The sequence below is a fragment of the Cyclopterus lumpus genome, chromosome 23 (genome assembly GCF_009769545.1).
Source record: "Cyclopterus lumpus isolate fCycLum1 chromosome 23, fCycLum1.pri, whole genome shotgun sequence".
NCBI lineage: Eukaryota > Metazoa > Chordata > Actinopteri > Perciformes > Cyclopteridae > Cyclopterus > Cyclopterus lumpus.
Genome location: NC_046988.1, coordinates 17,406,175 through 17,428,114, shown reverse-complemented (window position 1 = coordinate 17,428,114; position 21,940 = coordinate 17,406,175). Strand labels below are relative to the sequence as shown.

The following is a 21,940-nucleotide window of genomic DNA, read 5'->3' as shown; positions in this document are numbered from 1 at the left end:
GAGTAGGCCCCTTGATGCTCACGGTAGGCCAGTTTATGGACAGTGAGCCCAGAGTGTCTACAGCATCGTTCCAGGGCACGCCCAGCTGTTTTTATTTTCCTTACCTCATGTGTGAACCAGGGAGCAGAGGGTGAGAAAATGACCTCACGTGACTTGACAGGGGCATGGAGATCAAAAACACTTCTCAGGGATGTATAGTAGAGTTCCACTAATTCATCCATTGACGCAAAGGCTGGGCAGGTGATGAGCTGGAGATCCATGGTCATAGTGGCTGAGTCAAGGCCATTGAGACCACCTTGTGGTCGGACACACCGAGATCATAGACCTGTAGGTTACTGATGAGAGCAGTCAGTGATAACCAGATCGACAGTGTGTGCCTTGGTGTGAGTAGGAACCTCAACATGCTGCTGCACTCAAGCTCAGGAAAATCTGCTGCAAACTGACAGGAGGTGTTGTCAACATGGATATTTAAATCACCAACAATGACAATGTTAGTTGACATAGTGCAGAGAGGTAAGGAGATCACTTATCTCAGGTAGAAAAGATGGGTTTGGTTTTGGAGGACGGTATATGAGAAGCACTGTCATGGAGTATGGAGAGTTGCATTCCATAGAGGAAAGATCAGGCATTGGCAGAGGAGACAGTTTTAGTTCAGCCCGGTGCATGATGGCACCACCACGACCAGAGCTGCAGGCTTTCTCCATGTAGTTATAGCCAAGGGGGCATGCTTCATTAAGCACAGAGTAGTCCCCTGGTTTATGCCAGGTTTCAGTTAGGCACATAAAGTCAAGCCCTTTGTCCAGAATATGGTCGTATATAAGGAAGGATTTATTAGTGAGGGATTGTGTGTTTAGCAGCTCCATGGTGGTAGGACAAAGAGCTGTGGGTGGAAGTCCCCTATACCTAAACCACCTGATGCTACCTGTTTCATTACATTACATTACATATCATTTAGCTGACGCTTTTATCCAAAGCGACTTACAATAAGTGCATTAAACCATGAGTCCAAACTCAGAACAACAAGAATCAAGCAAGTACAACTTCTTCAATAAAGTTAAACTACAAAGTGCTATCAGTAAGAGACATTTAAGTGCTACTAAAGTGTTAAACTACAAAGTGCTATCAGTAAGAGCCATTTAAGTGCTACCAAAGTGCTACTGCGGCGCTACCTTCCCTATTCAAGGTATAGTCGAAAAAGATGTGTTTTTAGTTTGCGACAGAAGATGTAGAGACTTCCTGCTGTCCTGATGTCAATGGGGAGCTCATTCCACCAATGAGGAGCCAGCACAGCAAATAGTCATGACTTCGTAGAGTGTTTAGCTCGAAGTGACGGAACTACAAGCCGATTGGCAGAAGCCGAGCGAAGTGAACGAGGTGGGGTGTACGGTTTGACCATGTCCTGGGTGTAAGGTTAGACCATGTCCTGGGTGTGAGGTTAGACCATGTCCTGGATGTAAGGTTAGACCATGTCCTGGGTGTGAGGTTAGACCATGTCCTGGGTGTACGGTTTGACCATGTCCTGGATGTGAGGTTAGACCATGTCCTGGGTATGAGGTTAGACCATGTCCTGGATGTAGAACGGACCCGATCTGTTCGCAGCACGGTACGCAAGTACCAATGTTTTGAAGCGGATGTGGGCGGCCACCTAACCAGTGGTCGCGTACACAATGTAGTGCCCCACCCCCCCACACTTAAAGCACCTGATGCTACCTGTGCTAGTGTACACCATGTAGTGGCCCATCCCCCACCTAAACCATTTGATGCTACGTGTGGAAGTGTACACCATGTAGTGCCCCTCCCCCCCACACCTAAACCACCTGATGCTACCTGTGCTAGCGTACACCATGTAGTGTCCCAGTATAATGCTCCTCTGGGTCGCTCCTCTGGGTCGCTCCTCTGGGTCACTCCTCTGGGTCGCTCCTCTGGGTCGCTCCTCAGGGTCGCTCCTCAGGGTCGCTTCTCCGGGTCGATCCTCCGGATCTCCGGCCTCCTGTGCTTGGCTTTCAGCTTCCTCCTTCAGCTCTTTATTAATTATCGTCCCGATCTTCTTCAGTCTGTAAATCACCTGACGTGTAAAACCTTTCTTGGTTTTGTTCTTCATGTGGAGCCAAATAAATTGTATGAGTTTCGGCATACCACACACTTCTTATTCTCTACCACACACTTCTTATTCTTTGTGTCCTGGAGAAACCACTTCAGCCTGGCTAGACTATATTCTCTCGGACAGTCACTTTCATCAGAGGAACCACTCTCTATCACAGAGTCCTCGTCCATACTGGACTCATTCCCTTTTCCCAAAGCTCTGCGAGCTTTCCTCGTCTTCCCTGGCCTTCCTCTTCAGAGGATGAAGCTTCTCCTCACCCTCCTCCATTCCAACCTCACTGTCTTCTACCATGACCTCCTTGTCCTGCCCACACTTTTCCTTCCCTCCTCTTTCCTGCCCCCTACCCACCTCCACCTGTCCTCCAGTACACCCCTGGCTGTCCTCCTGAATATATGCTTCCCCCTGGGCCGCCCCTGCCCACTCCTCTTCCACCTGCCGTACTACACCTGCCCTCTCCCCCTCCACTTCCTGGGCCACCACTGCCCCTTCTCCCTCCTCCTGCTGCCCCACCTCTGCCCCTTCTTCCGCCTGCTGTACTCCACTTACCCCTTCTGTGTTCACCTGCTTCACCCCCCCCTTTCGTGTTCACCTGCTTCACCCCACTTCCCCCTTCTGTGTTAACCTGCTCCACCCCCCCCTTTCGTGTTCACCTGCTTCACCCCACTTCCCCGTTCTGTGTTCACCTGCTTCACCCCACTTCCCCCCTCCATGCTCACCTGCTTCACCCCACCCACCTCCTCCTGTTGCTGCTCCTGATCCCCCTTCGTGCCCCCTCCGTCCTCCTCAGTGTCTTTCCCCGTCGGGTTCTCCTTGGTGCTGGCTTGTCCACCAGCCTTCCTCCGAGGACAGGCCCTGCTCTGATGCCCTTCCCTCCCACAGTTAAAACATTTCATATTGTCAGTTTTTGCATAAATGATAAAAAGAGAGTTATCAGCACTCACAGTGAAAGATATCACCAAGTCCTCACTCCTGTCATTAAGAAGCATGAAGCATTTCCTCCTATGCGACACCACGTGTTTCAATAGCGGAGAGCTGCACCCAGAGGACATCTTCCTCACCTGGGACGTGACCCTCCCGTGCTTCGACAGCTCCCCCACCAAAACCTCGTCCTTCACGAACGGCGGCACGTTCGCCACCGTCACCCTCACCGCCGCCGTGAACAGGGGAGAGACGGGGATGTACGTGTCGAACACCACGACACCTCTCTCCACCACCGTGTTGACCTTACTGATGCTCTCCAAGAAGATGACCACGGCTTTGTTCATCCGGGCAGCGGACTTCACGCTGCCGTGGCCCACCACCTCCCCGACCGCCAGGCTGCAGTCCTCCACCAAGCACGGGAACACAGGGATAACCCGTATCCCGTGCTTGCGCGTGAGCCAGCTCAAGTCCATCACGCCGTGTAGCACTTTGCTAACATGCCGTTAGCACGCGCCGGCCGGCGCGCCAACACTCACACACAACCCACCAAACCCCCCTTGTGCACACAGAGAGAGAGAGAGAGAGAGAAGGGGAGAGAGAGATTACTGACCAGAGAGAGAGAGAGAGAGACATTACTGACCAGAGAGAGAGAGAGAGAGAGACATTACTGACCAGAGAGAGAGAGAGAGAGACATTACTGACCAGAGGGAGAGAGAGCGAGAGAGACAATACTGACCAGGGAGAGAGAGATATTACTGACCAGAGAGCGAGAGAGAGATTACTGACCAGAGAGAGAGGGAGAGAGAGAGAGAGACATTACTGACCAGAGAGAGAGAGAGATATTACTGACCAGAGAGAGAGAGAGCGAGAGAGACAATACTGACCAGGGAGAGGGAGAGATATTACTGACCAGAGAGCGAGAGAGACACCAGTACTTTGTGTATTTATATCACAATGTGTGAATTATACTTGAAACCATCAAATACAAGAAGTACAGATCAACTGGTTTTCAGCTGCAGCTTTAAATGTCACACAGACTAATAATGATGTCACTGTGGTCAGGTCACATGACCCGTCTGAGTGACTGTGTGTGTGTGTCTTGAGAGTCAGAGTGAATAGAAACAAAGAGGTTCAGACAGAACAGATACAGCTGTACCAAGAACCATCACACACACACACACACACACACACACACACACACACACACACACACACACACACACTGTGATTCTAATGGTGGAGATCAAACCTGGAGGCACCAATAAACCTGCTGCTCACAACACACCTGTAAAAACTCTAGATTATTATTATTAATTTTATTAATAGTATACGCTACCATAAAAGGAACATTTCATCAAATGTAATGTAGTCTGATTGGTTTAATTAAGGAATAACATTTTCTGATTAAATTACTCTACACAAGGTTTTTCAGATCCTGAACACACACACACACACACACACATACACAGTTCTAATGTTCAGATGTAAATGTAGTAAATTAATCAGTGTTTACTTACGTCTCAGAGTGCCTCTCTGCAACTGCTGCCAGCCAACGTCCAAATCTACTTATCTCTCACACTCACACTCACTCTCAGGTCAGGGGGCGGGGTCAGTTGTCTGCAGACTCCGCCCCCTGAGGACAGACAGTAATCCGAGTGTGTCTGAGTTTACGAGCTTAAGGAGGAGATCAGGAGCCGGAGATCATCGTGTACAGACACTGCAGCGCCACCATCGGGCCAAACGTGTAGTTATTAACAATATAGAAGCGCAAAGTGTAATGACTACATTTTAAATCTGTTTTTATTGAAACTTCATGTTTCCCATATATTAAAGTTTTTAACGGCAGAAAAGGTTTTGGTTATATTTTAATAATTTATGCAACAAACTCACAAACAGCTGATTTCAGTAACAGGTTTAATGTCTTCACAATACAAATGTAACAATGATAAAGCAGTTTGTTTGGAGACGTCGTCAGGAGCTTTGCTGAAAACAAAAATGAAAAAAGTTAAATGAAGTTGAAGTTAAATAAAGTTAAATGGAGTCAAATGAAGTTAAAGTTAACTGAAGTAAAATAAAGTTGAAATTAAATAAAGTTAAATTAAATGAAGATAAATGGAGTTAACTGGAGTTAAATAAAGTTAGATGGAGTTAAATAGAGTTAAAAGGAGTTAAATGGAGTTAAATGGAGTTACATGAAGTTAAATGGAATTAAATGAAGTTAAATGAAGTTAAGTGAAGTTAAATGGAGTTAAATGCAGGTAGATAAAGTTAAATGAAGTTGAAGTTAAATAAAGTTAAATGAAGCTAAATAGAGTTAAGTGGCGTTAAATGAAGTTAAATAAAGTTAAATGAAGTTAAATGGATTTAAATACAGTCAAATAAAGTCAAATAAAGTCAAATGGAGTCAAATGGAGTTAAATGGAGTTAAATTAAGTTGTTAAATGGAGGTAAATTGAGTTAAATGGAGTTAATAAGGAGGAGACCAACCAGGTCACTAAAATTCAAGAATGTCTTAAAGACATAAAAACATGGATGACCTGCAACTTCCTGATGTTAAACTCAGACAAAACTGAAGTTATTTACTGGCCCTGAACACCTCAGAGATCAATTATCTGGTGATGTGGTTTCTGTAGATGGCATTGCCCTGGCATCCAACACCACTGTAAAGAATCTCTAGTTATCTTTGACCCAGACTTGTCCTTTAACTCCCACGTTAAGCAAATCTCAAGGATTGCATTTTTTCATCTACGTAACATTTCAAAAATCAGACACATCTTGTCCCAAAAAGATGCAGAAAAGCTGGTTCACGCGTTTGTTACTTCCAGACTAGATTATTGCAACTCCTTATTATCAGGCTGCTCTAATAAGTATCTTAAGTCCCTCCAGTTGATCCAGAATGCTGCAGCTCGTGTACTCACAAAAACTAAGAAAAGAGATCACATGACTCCTGTATTAGCTGCTCTGCACTGGCTCCCTGTAAAATCAAGAATCACATTTAAAATTCTTCTCCTCACCTACAAAGCCTTGATTGGTGATGCACCATCATATCTTAAGGAGCTTGTAGTACCATATTGCCCCACTAGAGAGCTGCTCACTAAATGCGGGGCTACTTGTGGTTCCTAGAGTGCCTCCTGCCTGGTGAGCCGGCCTCCCATTGGCCCTGCTGATGCCCCGCCCCCCCTCCTCTCTACCTCCTTCTGTTTCATGGATTGGAGTTCCATTCATACATTGTCATATTCATATAATGTGTTTATGTAACTCTGTAACTCTGTTCATCTGGTCACATGACATCTATTCATCTGTCCATCCGGGGAGAGGGATCCTCCTCTGTTGCTCTCCTGAAGGATTGTTACCTTTTTTCCCCTGAAAGGGTTTTTTCTATTATTTGGGAGTTTTTCCTGATCCGATGTGAGGTCAAAGGTCAGGGATGTCGTATGTGTACAGAATGTAAAGCCCTCTGAGGAAAATTTGTGATATTGGGCTATACAAAATAAACTGAATTAAATTGAATAAAGATGAATAAAGTTAAATGGAGTTAAATAGAGTTAAATTGAGTTAAATTGAGTTAAATGAAGTTTGAAGTGAAAACAGGACGGTGTTTCTCACCAGCAGAGCTCGTCCTTTCGTTTCTATCGGCAGGAACAGGTTTGCCAGAGCACAGATCACACAAGCCATGGCAAACGGGCTGAGAGCCAGAATCACCGACTGAGACATCAACACCTGAAGTACACACAGGGCCAGATATGGATGAAAGACCTGAAAACTCACCTGAATGGTTCTCTGGAAGAAAACGGAACCCACCTGAGCAATGAACGGAGCGATCATTCCTCCGATCCGACTAAACGACGTACAGAAGCCCATCCCCAAAGACCGAGCCACAGTGGGATACACCTGAGACACAAACACACCTGTTATCTGATCAATAAACACCTGAGACACAAACACACCTGAGACCTGATCAATAAACACCCGAGACACAAACAAACCTGTTACCTGATACCTGATCAACAAACTCTTGTTCCCAGTAAAACGAGTACAAACATACCTCAGCCGTGTAAATGTAAACCACATTAAAGTTCATGGAAACCAGAGACCGGAGCAGGAACAGCAACACCGTGAACCCAAACCTGGAGAAAAAAACAGGGACAGAAGGTCCTCATAAACCCGGAACCAGTCAGACTGGACCTTCTCATAAACGCGGAACCAGTCAGACTGGACCTTCTCATAAACCTGGACCCAGTAAGACAGAAGGTCCTCATAAACCTGGACCCAGTCAGACAGGAGGTCCTCATAAACCTGGACCCAGTCAGACAGGAGGTCCTCATAAACCTGGACCTAGTGAAAAGGGAAGACAAGAGGCTCTTACATGGTGGTGCAGATGTTGAGCAACATGAAAAAGATGGCCGCCCCCAGCTGCAGCACAGTCAGACTCAGCTTTCGTCCCAAAACGTTCAGCAGACAAATATTCACTGGGACCACTGGGAGGACAGAGGAGGAGGACAGAGGAAGATCAACGAGGAGGACAGAGGAGGATGAAAGAGGAGGACAGAGCAGGATCAACGAGGAGGACAGAGGACGATGAAAGAGGAGGACAAAAGAGGACGACAGAGGAGGATAAAAGAGGAGGACAGAGGATGATAAAAGAGGACACAAGAGGAGGACAGAGGAGGATAAAAGAGGAGTACAGAGGAGGACACAGGAGGACAAAGAGGAGGACAGAAGATGATCAAAGTGGAGGACAGAGGAGGATCAAAGAGGAGGACAAAAGAGGAGGACAGAGGATGATAAAAGAGGAGGACAAAAGAGGAGGACAGAGGATGATAAAAGAGGACACAAGAGGAGGACAGAGGAGGATAAAAGAGGAGTACAGAGGAGGACACAGGAAGACAAAGGAGGACAGAAGATGATCAAAGTGGAGGACAGAGGAGGATCAAAAAGGAGGACAAAAAGGAGGACACAGGGGGACAAAAGAGGACACAGGACAAAGAGGACAGAGGATGATCAAAGAAGAAGACAGAGGAGGATCAAAGAGGAGGACAGAAGAGGGCAGATGAGGATCAAAGGAGGACAGAGGAGGATCAAAAAGTAGGACAAAAGAGGACAGAGGATGATACAAGATGACAAAAGAGGAGGACAGAGGATGATCAAAGTGGACAGAGGAGGATCAAAAAGGAGGACAAAAGAGGAGGACATAGGAGGATCAAAGAGGAGGACAGAGGACACAGGAGGACAAAAGAGAACAAAGGAAGACAGAGGATAACAAGAGAGGAGAACAGAGAAAGACGAAAGAGGACAAAGGAGGACACGAGAGGACTAATCGTTGGTCTTGTTAAGGACTCACAAATCGTTAGTCTCGTTAAGGAATCACTAATCGTTAGTCTCGTTAGGGATTCACTAATCATTAGTCTCGTTAAGGAATGACTAATTCTTAGTCTTGTTAAGGACTCACGTGCCACCTCCCCCAGGCAGCTGATGAGTAGGGTCTGGTAGTCTCGGAGTTGGAAGGGGATGCAGTGACAGAGTCCGTCCTGGTTCTGGTGTTTGACCTGATGCTCTTGATCCGGATCCGTCAAACACAGCAAGTTCTTCTCCAGCAGCTCCGAGCTGCCGAGCACCGATCCGTAGTAGATGAAGGACGCCACGAACCTGAAGGTTATTGATATATTCACAAGTTGTATATACTGTATACATATATTAGGAGTGACTCAATGGCGGACACTGCACATCGAGGTCCTGTCGCTCAGGGGTTTAACCGCTCTCGAATAAAACCTGAGATTTATAAGACTGTTGACGGTAAAGTTATTGTGGAGGATGAGTCGCTTAACTTCCTCGCAGTGAAAATTAAGACGTTAAGCCAGGACGAGATCGTCCTGTTAGCTGTGAACATGTTTGACTCCGAGTGGAAAGAGTCCTCGAAAAGAGTTTTGTTTGAACTTTGCCCGACGACACAGCTGTGCGTTTTCCATAAAGGGGCACAGAACGACATCAACAACATTTAAAAGTTGGCTGAGTGTAATGAATGAATGTGGCGAGAGTCACCGCAGGCGACGTTTTCCAACATGGACGTTTCGCGTCTACTTGGGACAATGGAGCAGTTGTACACTGAGGTCTGCTCATTGAAGCACTCAATGCAGCTAGAGGCTGATGTGGGCGAGGATTTCCGCGACATCACAGTGGAGATCAATCGCTGACCGTGTGCACTGGAGCGTCCTGCTGCCCTGACTCCGGGCGGTGGTGCGCCGGACGAAGGTGCTGGGACCGTAGGCTTTGACGATGCGGGGCTTGGGGCTGCACTGGAGGGAGCCTCGGACCTGGAATCTGGAGGGAACCCTGTGGCGGGGCCCTGCACTCTGGAGGTGGAGAGGGCTCAACATCTCTGTCAAGCTTTTCAGGTACCGCACTAAATTAGTTTAAATCCTATTCATCAGATCGATCTCAGTTTGTATTTGTAAACGATGAAGCCTCAATGACCACCAGCGTTAATCACGGAGTTCCACAAGGTTCTGTGCTTGGACCAATTTTATTTACCTTATACAGTATATGCTTCCTTTGGGCAACATTATCAGAAAACACTCCATAAACTTTCATTGTTATGCAGATGATACTCAATTATATCTATCGATCAAACCAGAGGAGACCAACCAGCTCGCTAAAATTCAAGAATGTCTTAAAGACATAAAAACATGGATGACCTGCAACTTCCTGATGTTAAACTCAGACAAAACTGAAGTTATTTACTGGCCCTGAACACCTCAGAGATCAATTATCTGGTGATGTGGTTTCTGTAGATGGCATTGCCCTGGCATCCAACACCACTGTAAAGAATCTCTAGTTATCTTTGACCCAGACTTGTCCTTTAACTCCCACGTTAAGCAAATCTCAAGGATCGCATTTTTTCATCTACGTAACATTTCAAAAATCAGGCACATCTTGTCCCAAAAAGATGCAGAAAAGCTGGTTCACGTGTTTGTTACTTCCAGACTAGATTACTGCAACTCCTTATTATCAGGCTGCCCTAATAAGTCTCTTAAATCCCTCCAGTTGATCCAGAATGCTGCAGCTCGTGTACTCACAAAAACTAAGAAAAGAGATCACATGACTCCTGTATTAGCTGCTCTGCACTGGCTCCCTGTAAAATCAAGAATCACATTTAAAATTCTTCTCCTCACCTACAAAGCCTTGATTGGTGATGCACCATCATATCTTAAGGAGCTTGTAGTACCATATTGCCCCACTAGAGAGCTGCGCTCACTAAATGCGGGGCTACTTGTGGTTCCTAGAGTCCTAACAAGTAGGATGGGAGCCAGAGCCTTCAATTATCAAGCTCCTCTTTTATGGAACCAGCTTCCACTTTCAGTCCTGGAGGCAGACACAGTCACCTCATTCAAGAATAGACTTAAGACTTTCCTCTTTGATAGTGCTTATAGTTAGGGCTGAATCAGGTTTGCCCTGGTCCAGCCCTTTGATATGCTGCTATAGGCTTATAGGCTGCTGGGGGATGTTTTAGGATACACTGAGCACCTACCTCCTCCTCTCTCTCTCTCCTTTACATCTCTTCATTGCACATTACTAACGCTACTTCTTCCCCAAAGTCTTTGAGCCTTCGATATATACACCGTCATGACTGTGCCGTCATGTATATATATATTTATATATATAAATACACACACGCACATATATGTATATATATACACACACACACATATATATAATATATATATATACATATATATGTATGTATATGTATATATACAAACATATACAGACGGCACGAACCTGAAGGATATTGATATATACACAAGTTATATATATATATATATATATATATATATATATATATATATATAGTAACTGTATAAAGGTGAGTAGATGCCACAAACCTGAAGCAGTATTATAAATATAAAGATATATAATAGTAGTATTCAGGGAGGAGCCGTTACCATGTGTACCAGAGCAGCAGAGACGTCCTCCTGAACGATGGACTGAACAGAATCCTCCAGCCTCCTCTTTTTTCCTGAGAGACAAATATTACATTATTTATATTGATATAAAATTGTATCCTGATATTAAATCATTGATATAATAATAACAACATACGCTCTGCAACTCCACCAGGCGTCCCGGAGGAAGAGACACTCGGTTCATTTTAGCGATTTGCTGCAGAGTCTCAACAGCAGCCGCTACGTTTCCTACTGACACGTTATAACGAGCCGACTCAGGAATAAACTGAGGACAGAGAGACAGACAGGTGAGGACAGACAGGTGAAGACACACAGGTGAGAGGTGAGAACAGAGAGGTAAAGACAGACAGGTGAGGACGGACAGGTGAGAGGTGAGGACAGACAGGTAAGGACATACAGGTGAGGACAGACAGGTGAGGACACACAGGTGAGAGGTAAGGACATACAGGTGAAGACACACAGGTGAGGAGAGAGAGGTGGGGACATACAGGTGAGGACAGACAGGTGAGGACACACAGGTGAGGACACACAGGTGAGAGGTAAGGACATACAGGTGAAGACACACAGGTGAGGACAGACAGGTGAGGACACACAGGTGAGGAGAGAGAGGTGGGGACATACAGGTGAGGACGGACAGGTGAGAGGTGAGGACAGACAGGTAAGGACATACAGGTGAGGACAGACAGGTGAGGACACACAGGTGAGAGGTAAGGACATACAGGTGAAGACACACAGGTGAGGACAGACAGGTGAGGACACACAGGTGAGAGGTAAGGACATACAGGTGAAGACACACAGGTGAGGAGAGAGAGGTGGGGACATACAGGTGAGGACAGACAGGTGAGGACACACAGGTGAGAGGTAAGGACATACAGGTGAAGACACACAGGTGAGGACAGACAGGTGAGGACACACAGGTGAGGAGAGAGAGGTGGGGACATACAGGTGAGGACAGACAGGTGGGGACAGACAGGTGAGGGGGGTCTCACCTGAAAGAGCAAGAGGAGGATGACACTGGGGGTGACGGAGAACCGGATCATCCACCTCCAGCCCCAGGTGGGAACCACCAGCATCCCCAGTATGATGATCAGCATGGATCCGAACATCCAGAATATCTGACAGACAAAGACAGAGAGCATGCTGGGACATCTCAACCCATGACATCATCAGACGTCTGAAAGAGACTTCCTGATTAAATAAAGTTACATTTGAAAAATCGAAAAAGAATACACGTAAAGAATAAAATAGAATTTAATGAGAACTTCAATGAATCCTTTGATCTTCATTCAGTGTGAGAGACGACGTATCGGTATGGGATCAATAAGTATCAATACCAAGTGATCAGAACATGGTTCAACTATATTCAGCTCCTCTTCCTCCTCCGATCGTTAAGCTCTCCTCCTCCTCCTCCTCCTCCTCCTCTTCCTCCTCAGACCATTAAGCTCTTCTTCTCCTCCTCTGATCATTAAGCTCTCCTCCTCCTCTCCTCCTCTTCTGATCATTAAGCTCCTCCTCCTCCTCCTCCTCCTCTGTTGAGGGTTAACCTATAAACTACTCACCGAGGCCAGAGGCAGCAAGATGGCTCGGTACTTTGCTGGAATGAACTCCGTCTTCAACACAAACCTGAAACAGCAAGGTGGAGGTTAGTGTGTGTGTGTGTGTGTGTGTGTGTGTGTGTGTGTGTGTGTGTGTGTGTGTGTGTGTGTGTGTGTGCTGACCCCTGAGACACCCCTGCGACCCCACAGCCCACCATGCTGCGGAGGAAGATGAACCAACCGTACGAAGGAGCGAAGGAGGTGAGCAGAGAGAAGTAAGCGCTCCACACGAAACCTCCAAACACCACCTGAGTATATATGTACACAGAAGAAAACACAAATACACAACAATATACACGTGAACACATAATGTCTCATATTACTGTACACAATAAGATAAACAGGTTTCTGACCTTCCAGCGTCCGTATCTGTCTGCCAGGTATCCTCCCAGAACTCCACAAAGCATGAAGCCAAGAAACACCATCTGAGGCAGAATACTGAGTAAGTATTTACTGTACTACAGAGGTACATTGATACAGTAGTACAGTACTACAGTGGTACATCTGTACAGTACTACAGTAGTAAAGTACTACAGTGGTACATCGATACAGTAGTGCAGTACTACAGTAGTACAGTACTACAGAGGTACATCGGCACGGTAGTACAGTACTACAATACTACAGAGGTACATCGGTACGGTAGTACAGTACTACAGTACTACAGTAGTTCAGTACTACAGTGGTACATCGGTACGGTAGTTTAGTACTAGAGTAGTACAGTGGTACATCGGTACGGTAGTACAGTAATAGAGTACTACAGTGGTACAGTACTACAGTGGTACATCGGTATGGTAGTACAGTAGTACAGTAATACAGAGGTACATCGGTATGGTAGTACAGTAATACAGTGGTACATCACCATCACCAGTACAGTAGTGCAGCACTCCAGTGGTACTGTACGACAGTACTACAGTGTTAGTGTACTACAGTCGTACTGTACAGGACATTGATTGATGAATTGATATTAAATCAATAAGCTGTGACTCACTGTGGAGACGAGAGCCACCTGCCAGTCGTCCAGACGCCACTCACATCGAATCTCTGGAGAAACTACAGCCAACAGCATGATCTCCATGGCCTCCACTATCTACACACACACATATACTGTATAAACATATATACACACATATACACTGTATCTACACACACACATATATGCTGTATAAACATATACACACACACACACACACACATACACATATATACTGTATAAACATATACACACACACATATACACATACACATATATACTGTATCTACACACACACCCGTTGGGCGTTTTGATCCGGCCCGCCGAGTATTATGAATTATAAATTATAATAAAGACCGCTGTAACGCTTCGTACCCTCGGGGCTGCGTGTGCGTGCTCCTGCAGCAGAACACGGCAGGTTAAAGTGCGCCGTCGCGCTTTCTGTTGCAGGAGAGCGCGCACAAACAGCCTGAAAGAGCTGAGCAATAAATGAGCATTAAGAAACATCGATGCTGGTCTGTTGCCGTCATCGTGCTTCTGGAAACTCAAGTCAGGAACGGAGAAGCGTCACCGCGCTGCATGCCGTGCTTTCTGCTGCCGTGTCAGGCTGCGAGTCCAGCCTGCTGCCCACCCCTCACAGGCAAGCTCACCGTAATGTACCGCATACTGCTGGAAAGAGATCACCGTAATGTACCGCATACCGCTGGAAAGCGATCACTGTAATGTACCGCATACCGCTAGAAAGAGATCACCGTAATGTACCGCATACCGCTGGAAAGAGATCACCGTAATGTACCACATACCGCTGGAAAGAGATCACCGTAATGTACCGCATACCACTGGAAAGAGATCACCGTAATGTACCGCATACCACTGGAAAGAGATCACCGTAATGTACCGCATACCGCTAGAAAGAGATCACCGTAATGTACCACATACCGCTGGAAAGAGATCACCGTAATGTACCGCATACCGCTAGAAAGAGATCACCGTAATGTACCGCATACCACTGGAAAGAGATCACCGTAATGTACCGCATACCGCTAGAAAGAGATCACCTTAATGTACCGCATACCGCTGGAAAGAAATGACCGTAATGTACCGCATATCGCTAGAAAGAGATCACCGTAATGTAAAGAGATCACCGTAATGTAAAGAGATCACCGTAATGTACCGCATACCGCTGGAAAGAGATCACCGTAATGTACCGCATACCGCTGGAAAGAGATCACCGTAATGTACCACATACCACTGGAAAGAGATCACCGTAATGTACCACATACCACTGGAAAGAGATCACCGTAATGTACCACATACCGCTGGAAAGAGATCACCGTAATGTACCGCATACCTCTGGAAAGAGATCACCGTAATGTACCACATATCGCTGGAAAGAGATCACCGTAATGTACCGCATACCACTGGAAAGAGATCACCGTAATGTACCGCATACCGCTAGAAAGAGATCACCGTAATGTACCTCATACCGCTGGAAAGAGATCACCGTAATGTACCGCATACCGCTAGAAAGAGATCACCGTAATGTACCACATACCACTGGAAAGAGATCACCGTAATGTACCGCATACCGCTAGAAAGAGATCACCTTAATGTACCGCATACCGCTGGAAAGAAATGACCGTAATGTACCGCATATCGCTAGAAAGAGATCACCGTAATGTAAAGAGATCACCGTAATGTACCGCATACCGCTGGAAAGAGATCACCGTAATGTACCGCATACCGCTGGAAAGAGATCACCGTAATGTACCACATACCACTGGAAAGAGATCACCGTAATGTACCACATACCACTGGAAAGAGATCACCGTAATGTACCGCATACCGCTGGTTAAGAGATCACCGTAATGTACCACATACCGCTGGAAAGAGATCACCGTAATGTACCGCATACCGCTGGAAAGAGATCACCGTAATGTACCGCATACCGCTGGAAAGAGATCACCGTAATGTACCGCATACCACTGGAAAGAGATCACCGTAATGTACCGCATACCGCTGGAAAGAGATCACCGTAATGTACCGCATACCACTGGAAAGAGATCACCGTAATGTACCGCATACCGCTAGAAAGAGATCACCGTAATGTACCACATACCGCTGGAAAGAGATCACCGTAATGTACCGCATACCGCTAGAAAGAGATCACCGTAATGTACCACATACCACTGGAAAGAGATCACCGTAATGTACCGCATACCGCTAGAAAGAGATCACCTTAATGTACCGCATACCGCTGGAAAGAAATGACCGTAATGTACCGCATATCGCTAGAAAGAGATCACCGTAATGTAAAGAGATCACCGTAATGTAAAGAGATCACCGTAATGTACCGCATACCGCTGGAAAGAGATCACCGTAATGTACCGCATACCGCTGGAAAGAGATCACCGTAATGTACCACATACCACTGGAAAGAGATCACCGTAATGTACCACATACCACTGGAAAGAGATCACCGTAATGTACCGCATACCACTGGAAAGAGATCACCGTAATGTACCGCATACCGCTGGAAAGCGATCACCGTAATGTACCGCATACCGCTGGAAAGAGATCACCGTAATGTACCGCATACCGCTGGAAAGAGATCACCGTAATGTACCGCATACCGCTGGAAAGCGATCACCGTAATGTACCGCATACCGCTAGAAAGCGATCACCGTAATGTACCGCATACCGCTAGAAAGAGATCACCGTAATGTAAAGAGATCACCGTAATGTACCGCATACCGCTGGAAAGAGATCACCGTAATGTACCGCATACCGCTGTAAAGAGATCACCGTAATATACTGCATACCGCTGGAAAGAGATCACCGTAATGTACCACATACCTCTGGAAAGAGATCACCGTAATGTACCGCATACCGCTGGAAAGAGATCACCGTAATGTACCGCATACCGCTGGAAAGCGATCACCGTAATGTACCGCATACCGCTGGAAAGAGATCACCGTAATGTACCACATACCACTGGAAAGAGATCACCGTAATGTACTGCATACCGCTGGAAAGAGATCACCGTAATGTACCGCATACCGCTGGAAAGAGATCACCGTAATGTACCGCATACCGCTGGAAAGAGATCACCGTAATGTACCGCATACTGCTGGAAAGAGATTACCGTAATGTACCGCATACCGCTGGAAAGAGATCACCGTAATGTACAGCATACTGCTGGAAAGCGGCGCTTCTTAGTGTTCACAATCCTTTGGAATTACGTCGTAAAACGTTAACTTTCGAAGAGTTCTGGTAATTTCAATTTGGCATGTCACTTTCTGTCGCCGGAGACGGGGTTCGTTTAGAGTTGTAAAATTAACAGCTGCATCCAGAGTATTTTTCCTCGGCATAACAACGCACATCAAACCCACAGGACTGCACCTCCCTGGACCAACAACACTGTGCCCCTGAAAGGGGTTCTTTACTTTTTAGTTATTGGCTTTTACTTGTAATTCATATTGGTTCACACAAACACTCTCCATCAGGGGCGTCGTTGGGCCTATTTTAGGGGGGCTACAGAATGTGGCTGTCTATAGTGGTTAACGAGTCTTACCTGTTTACATTCAGGTTTACCTGTAGGTCCAGGTAGTTACAGAATGTGTCTGTCTGTAGTTGTTAAACGAGTGTTACCTGCTTACATTCAGGTTTACTTGAGCCAAATGAAAGGGAAGTTAGAAACTGTCTCCATTGAGCGAGTGTGAACGAGCGAATTCGAAATACAATAAATAACTATCGACATTTCTCTATTCTTTGCATTAATATAGATTATTCTAATATTTTTTTCCATTGAATGGTATATTTGACACTGAACTAGTTCATCTTTATCTCAGTGATAGGGTCCAAATGAGCATAAAATATCACTGACCCTGAAATTCTGTCTCTTGTGTCATCATATACTGAATGAAGCAAAACTACAGAGCAAAATCACACTCTGACTGAACCAATCTATGAACTGTCAGAAACAATGGACATCAGGGGCCCACATTCACCAGGGTGACACTCCCCTTGGGGCTTAGCCCCCCTTTCTTGGAATCCTACAAAGGCCCCTGCTCTCCATCCATCTGATATTGGCCCGGCCCGTCTGTCAAATTTTAAAAGTCAATGTGGCCCCTGAGCCAAAAAGTTTGCCCACCCCTGATCTACACACACACATATATGCTCTATAAACATATATATACACACACACACACACACACACACATACACACACACACATATATACTGTATAAACATATACACACACACACATATACACTGTATCTACACACACACACACACACACACATATATGCTCTATAAACATATATACACACACACACACACACACACACACACACATATATACTGTATAAACATATACACACACACACATATACACTGTATCTACACACACACACACACACACATATATGCTGTATAAACATATACACACACACACATATACACTGTATCTACACACACACACACACACACATATATGCTGTATAAACATATACACACACATATACACATGCACATATATACTGTATCTACACACACACTTATATGCTGTATAAACATATACACATACACATATATACTGTATATACACACATATATACTGTATATACACACACACACATATATACTGTATATACATTTACACATATATACTGTATAATCATATACACATATATATTGTATACACTCACACATATATACTGTATAATCATATACACATATATACTGTATATACACTCACACATATATACTGTATACACACACACATACTGTATATACTTGTTGCGTAAGGGACCTACGTTGGCGCTGCCCATGATGATGAATAGCATGACGTGGAAGCGACCGAATCCGATCGTTTCAACAGCTTCTTCCACAGTGAACGTCTCTGCAGAGAAACCATCATCATCATCATCATCATCATCATCATCATCATCATCATCATCATCAATTTCTATATAAATCACGTCATGAATTCTGAGTGCTGCAACCTGGTGGCTGGAGGAGGAATGACTTTCCACATGTCTTATTGATTATTGATTTCACACTGACCATTGCCTGTGTTGCTACTGCCCTGCTTGTTGTCTCCAGGTTTCTCCTGCATCTCCACCTCCTGCAGCTGGATGGCGCTCACCAGCTGGTTCTTCATGGAGTCCCCCATCCTGAGCACAGTTCAGCCTGCTGTCACCTCGGAGTGTTTAAAGGACTGGAGTGTTCCAGAACATTAACTATTAGTATTTTGTAGTTGGAATATAACACTAATTATAATTATAATAAAAATAGTGAAATGCTCACATTTCTCTGTATTGTTGTTGTTTGATGTTCAGGTGCTGAAACAGATCATTAATAGAACTAATGTTCCTTATAATTCTATCTTCTTTAAGGAATCCTGTAGGCAGGAACAAAGTTAAGAAGCTACGGAGCGTCGCGGGGATCAGTTCCCAGTCCAAGAAGACTGGTCTCCACGAGCATCCGGGTTCTTTCAGGGAGCTTCACGCGCACGGCTTTCTAACGCGCTTTGATCATCGTGATAAACGTGATTAGTTCACGGTTCATCATATGGATATTTATTTATGTATATTGATATATTAATATGGGGATTCTATCTCCCGGCTGGCCTTGGAACGCCTCGGGATCCCCCAGAATGAGCTGGAAAGTGTTGCGGGTGAGAGGGAGGCCTGGGTCGGCCTGCTGGACCTGCTGCCACCGCGACCCGACCCGGATAAGAGGTCATAATGGATGGATGTATTAATATGGATATACGTCTACCTGTAGTAACATTAGCGTCCCCCGTCAACACGCGCTCACCTGGATGTTTAAGCATTATAATAAAGTATAAAGTATGATCATAATAAAGTATGATAATAATCTACTCACGGTCCGTCCGTCCGTCGCGTCTCTTCTCATAAGAACACTGGCTCACCTGTAATTCAGGTTTCACTGTTTACCTGCCAGGTGAGTCCGGAAGTAGCTCCGTCAACGAGTTCGTCACTAGGGAGGGGGAGGAGGGAGGGGAAGAGGAGGAGGGGAAGAGGAGGGGGGGAAGAGGAGGAGGAGGGAGAGGAGGAGAGGAAGAGGAGGGGGGGAAGAGGAGGAGGGGAAGAGGAGGGGGGGGAAGAGGAGGAGGGAGAGGAGGAGAGGAAGAGGAGGGGGGGAAGAGGAGGAGGGGAAGAGGAGGAGGAGGGAGAGGGAGAGGAGGAGAGGAAGAGGAGGAGGAGGGAGAGGAGGAGGGGAAGAGGAGGAGGAGGGAGAGGAGGAGAGGAAGAGGAGGAGGAGGGAGAGGAGGAGAGGAAGAGGAGGGGGGGAAGAGGAGGAGGGGAAGAGGAGGGGGGGAAGAGGAGGAGGGAGAGGAGGAGAGGAAGAGGAGGGGGGGAAGAGGAGGAGGGGAAGAGGAGGAGGAGGGAGAGGGAGAGGAGGAGAGGAAGAGGAGGAGGAGGGAGAGGAGGAGAGGAAGAGGAGGGGGGGAAGAGGAGGAGGGGAAGAGGAGGGGGGGAAGAGGAGGAGGGAGAGGAGGAGAGGAAGAGGAGGGGGGGAAGAGGAGGAGGGGAAGTGGAGGAGGAGGGAGAGGAGGTGGGGGGGGCAGAGGAGGAGGAGGGAGAGGAGGAGGGGAAGAGGAGGGGGGGAAGAGGAGGAGAGGAAGAGGAGGGGGGGAAGAGGAGGAGGAGGGAGAGGAGGAGAGGAAGAGGAGGGGGGGAAGAGGAGGAGGAGGGAGAGGAGGAGGAGGGAGAGGAGGAGGGGAAGAGGAGGGGGGGAAGAGGAGGAGGAGGGAGAGGAGGAGGGGAAGAGGAGGGGGGGGAAGAGGAGGAGGAGGGAGAGGAGGAGGGGAAGAGGAGGGGGGGAAGAGGAGGGGGAGGGAGAGGAGGAGAGGAAGAGGAGGGGGGGAAGAGGAGGAGGGGAAGAGGAGGAGGAGGGAGAGGGAGAGGAGGAAGAGGAGGGGGGGAAGAGGAGGAGGGAGAGGAGGGAGGGGAAGAGGAGGGGGGGAAGAGGAGGAGGAGGGAGGAGGAGGGGAAGAGGAGGGGGGGAAGAGGAGGAGAGGAAGAGGAGGGGGGGAAGAGGAGGAGGAGGGAGAGGAGGAGAGGAAGAGGAGGGGGGGAAGAGGAGGAGGGGAAGAGGAGGAGGAGGGAGAGGGAGAGGAGGAGAGGAAGAGGAGGGGGGGAAGAGGAGGAGGAGGGGAAGAGGAGGGGGGGAAGAGGAGGAGAGGAAGAGGAGGGGGGGAAGAGGAGGAGGAGGGAGAGGGAGAGGAGGGAGGGGAAGAGGAGGAGGAGGGAGAGGAGGAGGGGGGGAAGAGGAGGGGGGAAGAGGAGGAGGAGGGAGAGGGAGAGGAGGGAGGGGAAGAGGAGGAGGAGGGAGGGGACGAGGAGGGGCGGAAGAGGAGGGGGGGGAGAGGCGGAGGAGGGAGAGGGAGAGGAGGGAGGGGACGAGGGGGAGAGGAAGAGGAGGGGGGGAAGAGGAGGAGAGGAAGAGGAGGAGAGGAAGAGGAGGAGGGGAAGAGGAGGAGGAGGGAGAGGGAGAGGAGGGAGGGGAAGAGGAGGGGGGGAAGAGGAAGAGGAGGGGGGGAAGAGGAGGAGGAGGGAGAGGAGGAAGAGGAGGGGGGGGAAGAGGAGGAGGAGGGAGAGGGAGAGGAGGGAGGAGGAGGGAGAGGAGGAGGAGGAGGAAGAGAAGGAGGAGGGAGAGGAGGAAGAGGAGGAGGGGAAGAGGAGGAGGAGGAAGAGAAGGAGGAGGGAGAGGAAGAGGAGGGAGTGGAGGTGTGGAGGAGGAGGAGGAAGAGGGGGAGGAGAAAGAAGAGGGGGAAGAGGAGGAAGTGGAGGAGGAGGGAGAGGAGGGGGAGGAGAAAGAAGATGAAGAGGGGGAGGAGAAAGAAGAGGGGGAAGAGGAGGAAGTGGAGGAGGAGGGAGAGGGAGAGGAGGGGGGAGGAGAAAGAAGATGAAGAGGGGGAGGAGGAGGGAGAGGAAGAGGAGGGATTGGAGGTGTGGAGGAGGAGGAGGAGGAAGAGGGGGAGGAGAAAGAAGAGGGGGAAGAGGAGGAAGTGGAGGAGGAGGGAGGGGAAGAGGAGGAGAGGAAGAGGAGGGGGGGAAGAGGAGGAGGAGGGAGAGGAGGAGGGAGAGGAAGAGAAGGAGGAGGGAGAGGAGGAAGAGGAGGAGGAGGAGGGGAAGAGGAGGAGGAGGAAGAGAAGGAGGGAGAGGAAGAGGAGGGAGTGGAGGTGTGGAGGAGGAGGAGGAAGAGGGGGAGGAGAAAGAAGAGGGGGAAGAGGAGGAAGTGGAGGAGGAGGGAGAGGAGGGGGTAGGAGGATGAGGAAGAGGGGGATGAGGAAGAAAAGGAAGAGGGGGAGGAGGAAGAAAAGGAAGAGGGGGAGGAGGAGGGAGAGGAAGAG

The 21,940-nt window shown here is 47.5% G+C and overlaps 2 protein-coding genes across 7 annotated transcripts in view; both read right to left on the bottom strand.

The window, feature by feature from the left end:
- LOC117726540 (protein-methionine sulfoxide oxidase mical3a-like) overlaps window positions 1-4,595 on the bottom strand; it is a 62,005-nt gene extending 57,410 nt beyond the window's left edge. Inside the window, exon 1 of the mRNA XM_034526869.1 lies at window positions 4,543-4,595. The gene's annotated coding sequence lies outside the window, so the exon portion shown is untranslated. The remainder of the gene's footprint in view (window positions 1-4,542) is intronic.
- Window positions 4,596-4,923: 328 nt separating this feature from the next.
- Window positions 4,924-19,524, bottom strand: svopl (SVOP-like). Of its 6 annotated transcripts, XM_034526666.1 has the most exons (16): window positions 19,447-19,486; window positions 18,865-18,899; window positions 18,622-18,775; window positions 18,372-18,457; window positions 13,570-13,668; window positions 12,935-13,006; window positions 12,705-12,829; window positions 12,546-12,609; window positions 11,976-12,101; window positions 11,123-11,251; window positions 10,966-11,039; window positions 8,475-8,671; window positions 7,392-7,503; window positions 7,071-7,152; window positions 6,827-6,916; window positions 6,473-6,745 (listed from the first exon to the last, which is right to left on the bottom strand). In XM_034526666.1, exons 3-16 carry the CDS (start codon window positions 18,728-18,730, stop codon window positions 6,581-6,583), a joined length of 1,530 nt encoding a protein of 509 aa, XP_034382557.1. In that variant the 5' UTR covers window positions 18,731-18,775; window positions 18,865-18,899; window positions 19,447-19,486; the 3' UTR covers window positions 6,473-6,580. The 6 variants fall into 6 exon arrangements, with proteins under 6 accessions (XP_034382554.1, XP_034382557.1, XP_034382558.1 ...); XM_034526663.1 differs by lacking the exons at window positions 18,865-18,899; window positions 19,447-19,486 and adding an exon at window positions 4,924-5,008 and having other exon boundaries at window positions 6,632-6,745; window positions 18,622-18,731; XM_034526667.1 differs by lacking the exon at window positions 18,865-18,899 and having other exon boundaries at window positions 18,622-18,731; window positions 19,447-19,524.
- Window positions 19,525-21,940: the final 2,416 nt, after the last annotated feature.

Coding starts and splice junctions, on each gene's coding strand:
- svopl (XM_034526664.1), bottom strand. Junction 12,610..12,704: donor GTCGCAGGGGTGTCTCAGGG/GTCAGCACACAC, acceptor TTGCTGTTTCAG/GTTTGTGTTGAAGACGGAGT. Junction 7,504..8,474: donor CTGCCTGGGGGAGGTGGCAC/GTGAGTCCTTAA, acceptor CTGTCCTCCCAG/TGGTCCCAGTGAATATTTGT.